This window comes from Bidens hawaiensis, unplaced genomic scaffold, assembly GCF_021521415.1.
Source record: "Bidens hawaiensis isolate Kalapana, Puna unplaced genomic scaffold, B.hawaiensis_p1.1 tig00007455_1, whole genome shotgun sequence".
NCBI lineage: Eukaryota > Viridiplantae > Streptophyta > Magnoliopsida > Asterales > Asteraceae > Bidens > Bidens hawaiensis.
In genome coordinates, this window is record NW_027491522.1 from 475,451 (window position 1) to 481,081 (window position 5,631).

Below are 5,631 nucleotides of genomic sequence, written 5' to 3' on the forward strand. Positions count from 1 at the left end.
TTACATGCTGATATCATAGAACTCTTGATACTATGTTTATTCTTCTTGTTAATTTAACCACCTACTATTTGTGATCATTTCAAGTCTGCAACATTAGCCACATGAGGTCATTACCACTTTAGACAACACACTTGCAAGTTTGGCCATAAGCAACAAATAATATAGTTATGTCAAATTGGTCCACAAAATGAGGTGGACTAGGCATACTAACACGTGTATATTCTTAAAACAGACAATTTGGTGTATGTCCATCCCTATATGAAAAACTTTATCATGCACAATAATGTGTTCCAACCCTCCTTGTTGCTGACGTGTGCATAATAAGCAGGCGTGCGAACGAACCAAACAACAAACATGAATTATGTTTGTTTGTGTTTGCTCAGTTACCTTTAACTGTAAACGAGTTCACTTAAACGGGTCAATTTTTTGTTTATGTTCATTTGTTAAGAAAGCGAACGTGCTCGTATTCATTTATGTTTGTTCGTTAATGATTTAAACAAACGATCAACAGACATAAATGAACACAAACAAACATTAATGAATACATACTAAAAGTCTAAAATAGCATGATAATTACATTCAATATTTAAACTAAACAAATATGTCTTATAGAAGTAATCTTAATTTAGTAAAAGTAAACTAGGATGTCTAATGAATGGATATAAACGAATGAATATAAACCAACAACGAAGAGAACATGTTTATGAATTAATTAATACATAACATTTTAATCAGATACCGTTATAAATGTCGGGTAGGGTAAACGGATACGGATAGGGATCATCGGGTCACAACACAATTTTGTTTCTGAAATCGAAATTCCATCTGCATCGTATCATGACTTGGGAAGACGAAGACGAGAGTCTGGCTCAGTTTCTGGAATCCGAGGTCCTTTCAGAGGTAGGTAACACACTTTTCGTTAATAATTGCCCAGATCTGAGCTTGTATGAATGAATTCAGGAAGAAGAAGAAGATGCGAAGAAGAAGGCTCGGGTGGATGACGACGAAGGCGTCTTCAGCCTCGTTCCGCCGGAGCTTTTCCCTCATATCCTTAAGTTCCTTTCATCGGAGGTCTTAATCTTAATAATTATATTATTATTATTATTATTATTATTATTATTATTATTATGAAATGAACTGCTCAAATTCCATCGCAGGATCTTGTTTCTTGCTCCCTCGTCTGTAGGTTCCTCAATTTTGCATCTTCTGATGAATCCTTGTGGCGTCGCCTGTCAGTATTTTAGCATCTTTCTTTTAATATATGCATTCTTGTATGTATCAGTTTGACTTTTTAGCATCTTCACTGTGAGGTCTTCTACCACCTCTATGAAGAAGCCATGCTGATAGGGCTGTAAATGAACCGAACGAACATGAACAAGGAAATTAATGTGTTTTGTTCATGTTCGTTCGTTAAGAAAATAATGTGCTCACGAACACTTACCGAACGGAATTTTATGTTCGTGTTCGTTCATTAAGGAAATTAATGTGTTCACAAACACAAATAAAATCGGCAGAGCCTAGAGATTGAGACTAATGCATTCATCAATGTGAATAATGAAAGTCTGTAAATGAATCGAATGAACACGAACAAGGGCATGTTCGTGTTCGTTCATTTAACCTTAAAAGAACACAGACACTTAATCGAACAAAGATTTATGTTCATTTTTTAAAAATGGGCATTTGTGTTTGTTTATGTTCGTTTGTTTAAAATCTAAACGAACATAACTGAACAAAGATAAACGAACATATTTGAACAAATGTAAATGAACAAAAACAAACATAAACAAACTTGAATGAAAACACTTAAATGAACACAAATTAACAAATATAAAACCTTTAAGCAGATGACATATCTAGATAATATTTAATTATTTTCTATTATATTAATATATAAACGAACATAAATAAACAGATATAAACGAACATAAACGAACGTTCATGAACATAAATGAACAAACAGAACATGTGTTCATGTTTGTTCATTTAATTAAACAAACACAAATTTTTTGTTCATGTTCGTTCGTTTATTAATTAAACGAACATAAACAAACTTCCCGCCGAACGGTTCACGAATAGTTCACCGAACGTTCGGTTCGTTTACAGGCCTAGCCATGCACATTCATTATATATATGTGTGTATGCATAGCTTATATAAGTATGCCTTTTGTTGGTTCACTTTTGTATAAGCAAAAGCGCTGATTGTAAACTGAAGTTTTGTCTTCTTATTTACTTGAAAATTTGGATTTGATTAATGTCTAAATGGTAGGTACTGTATGCGATGGGGTATCCTGCCGCCAACAGGCCTAGCCATGCACATTCATTATATATATGTGTGTATGCATAGCTTATATAAGTATGCCTTTTGTTGGTTCACTTTTGTATAAGCAAAAGCGCTGATTGTAAACTGAAGTTTTGTCTTCTTATTTACTTGAAAATTTGGATTTGATTAATGTCTAAATGGTAGGTACTGTATGCGATGGGGTATCCTGCCGCCAACAGGAAAGCTGCGTGATCGTGCTTGGAAGAAGATGTATATTCAGGTAGTTAACAACACTTTCATATATATAGCCTTATGCTCAGAAACTAAAACCATATATTATTATCTTGACATGCAAATCATCACAATGAAACTATGCTTTTGGTATATTATTTTGTACCTAAGAAATCAACAATTTTTGACGTGTAGCGTGATGAAGAGGACATGGTTGAGTTTGTTAGAAATTGCCCTACCGAGTTCAAAGAGTATTACATCCAGATGCAAGTAGCCAAAAGAAGCCAAGCACCTCTTCCTTCACAGGTGAATACCATTTATATAATATCCTTTACTGGTGGGTAGTAATATATATATTTATACTGACTTTAGTTGAAAGATGACTGGATGATTCTGGACAAGTCTGTTGCCGATCAAGTGTCCATATGGAAGAAAAGCAAAGGACTGACTGATAAGGTGTTCTCTGATCATGATTGTTCTGGAGAAAGATGCTCTTACCATCAAATTGGAGATGTTTTTGTCTGTGAAAACACTGGATATGTTCATGGTATGCCTCGCTCGCATTCTCTTCTTCGTTATGTTGTTTATAAATACATTTTGTTGCATGTGAAGTGTGTGACGATGCTTGCAAGGAGGTTGTTCTTGATCCGGATAATGAGCTCTTGGTGTGTACAATTTCTGGGCATTGTTTTGATCGGCTGCTTTCTCCATCTGAGATTGGAGGAGGCATGGTACATGTTGCATCTCTTCTCATGTTGTTTCAGATGTTTTCTTCTTTCGAAATATTAAAAGAAACTTCATCTTTTTGGTACAAGACGAATCAAACTACTTTCTTATAAATTGAGGAAAATATCATGAAACTTGTGAAGCATCTTGAGAGGTGTCCAATTGGCGGGTTGACACGAAACACTTTTTGTTCTAAATTTTCTTTACGAATAGTTACACGTTTTAAATAAGATTTTACTAAATCATATCATTTTAGTGATTATCAAAGTTTTAAACACTTCTGTTTTAAAAACAAATTAGGTTTTTGTAAACATTCAGCGTGTCAAGTATGATTACATTACTATAAATACATTATTTCAGTAGCTGTCTAGTTTTGTGAAAAAAATGATTTAGGAGGTTTTATGAATTATGAATACACTTTGGGCGTGAAGGTTTATCGACCCATTCATGGTTTAAGTTGTTAATATGGCTACTTATATTCTTGAATATAGTAGCCCTGCTTGCGGTGCGCACATATGATGTATATATGTGTGAACCCTCGGGTGGGCAAAAGTGAAATTGCACTAATTTTGACGTTATTTTACTAATCTCGTGAAAATAACGTTAAAAGTGACGGACGGTTAATCAGGCATCATGTAGTGGCGTTGATAGCTGAAAGATAAGGGTACATGCACCGATCAGCCGGTGTCCTGATGATTGAGTGCTATGTGCCTTATGTCCAAGGCTTGATGCAAAACTACTATCGAGCCGGGGGTCTCACCGGAAGCAGCCTCTCTATCCCTATGGGGTAGAGGTAAGGCTGCCTACATCTTACCCTCCTCAGACCCTACCATAGCTTTGCTATTGGTGGGATATACTGAGTACGATGATGATGATGATGATGATGATGATGATATTCTTTAATATAGTCATGTTTGCTTGTTATTACTATATTGTGGTTTAGTCTGTGGTATGTTGGCTTGACACATAATGTTTTTCGTTTATAGTTATCAATCAGTTATAAGTAATTAGTGTGTCAATTGATTACAGAAATTGTTTTATGTGAATACTAATCTTTTTCTGAAAATAATTTAGGTGGTTTTATGCACTCAAGTATCATTCAGAACAGGAACACGGTGATGATTTGCAAGTGCTAATTTTTTTTATTTGGTTGAAAATTAGGAGGACCAGCAGCAAGCGGGTGTGACTGATGAAGCAGAACCGTTCATGGGATCTGGCCGTTTTGGTATGAGTTTTAGTTTACTTTCGTGGTTTCGTCCTTTTGTGTTAAAAAAATATTTAATAATTTTTTATAAATATGTGATGTAGCTCGGGCATATCAGTTGGGCTATAACTGTGAAGATGAGAAAGAGCTGGAAGCTTGCCTGAGGTTCTGCTAAACCCCGTCTTCCCCTACCCCTACTACTGGAATTTGACATATTACTTTTATTAAATAATTAAATTCCAAGAATTTAAAGAGGCTGTAGATTATTAAATATAAATTTAGTTTGTTCAACCTTAAAAAGCTTATTCAGTTGCCTCACTTTGTGATGTCTTGTTGATATCAGTAGTGTGTTTTCGGTTGGTATTTGAAGACATAGGTCAGGGCAGGGTTCTGGTTTCATGTTCTTGGTTCACCAGGGGTGTGCAAATTCGGTCCAGGTTATGGTTTTGGTTAACGGTTTGATATGTTTTCGAAAAGTCTGTTCTCTCGGTTGAACAAGAGGCATCAAACTTTATTAAAGGGGGACTACTCGCTCTCACAGTTAGAACCCCTATTAGGTCGTAAACCCACATGATTCGCTGATCTTTCTCGAACCCAACTTAGAACCCTTAGGTAGTGTTTGGTATGCACAAATGGGAGACGAAATGGACCAATGTGAGGGAATGAAGAAAAAATGATGTTTGGTTGGTCGGACAGAAATCACATGTTACCTTGCCTCTAATTCAATCCAACCACCTACTTGTTTTTTTTCTTCCCCCTCCCCCTCTCTCCCTATATCACCTTCACCGTTGTTCACCCACTACCACCTACCCACCCACCACATGCCTCTGCTTGCCACCACCACACTCCCATCCACCGTCGCCAATCAAGTTGTTGAAATATTAACTTTTTAATATTTATTTAATCTTAAATATGATGACGGGCTAAAACGCTTAATCACTATACAATCCAGATATGATCAAATAAGTTAAACAAGTTAGCTAAACATGACCTAATTCTCCAATGTAATTGTTCTTCTACCTCGGCGTGCATAGTTCTTTTCCGTTCCCTCCGTTTCTAGCATCTTGCTAGGGTTGGTTTTTTTATTTTTTATTTATTGCTAGGTACACAACCTGCTGCTGGTAGTCAGTAAAAAAATAAATTATTCAATTCCCGGGTACAACAAAGTAACATGATAAAAAAAACACTTGTTTGTTCGATCGGTAAAACT

General features: G+C 35.7%; 1 protein-coding gene across 1 annotated transcript; it reads left to right on the forward strand.

Annotated features, from left to right (window-relative positions):
• The first annotated feature begins 837 nt into the window (after positions 1 to 837).
• Positions 838 to 4,802, forward strand: LOC143635358 (F-box protein SKIP31-like). Its single transcript, XM_077103213.1, has 9 exons — positions 838 to 900; positions 961 to 1,071; positions 1,158 to 1,231; positions 2,465 to 2,540; positions 2,687 to 2,797; positions 2,864 to 3,038; positions 3,104 to 3,222; positions 4,388 to 4,442; positions 4,526 to 4,802. The coding sequence occupies exons 1-9, from the start codon at positions 838 to 840 to the stop codon at positions 4,594 to 4,596; spliced, it is 855 nt and encodes a 284-aa protein (XP_076959328.1). The 3' UTR covers positions 4,597 to 4,802.
• The last annotated feature ends 829 nt before the right edge of the window (positions 4,803 to 5,631 follow it).

Bases quoted from the DNA above. Each gene is read 5' to 3' on its own strand.
- LOC143635358 (XM_077103213.1), top strand. From the start codon at position 838: ATGACTTGGGAAGACGAAGACGAGAGTCTGGCTCAGTTTCTGGAATCC. The intron at 1,072-1,157 runs GTCTTAATCTTA...ATTCCATCGCAG, and splicing joins TTAAGTTCCTTTCATCGGAG to GATCTTGTTTCTTGCTCCCT. The intron at 3,039-3,103 runs GTATGCCTCGCT...TTGCATGTGAAG, and splicing joins AAACACTGGATATGTTCATG to TGTGTGACGATGCTTGCAAG.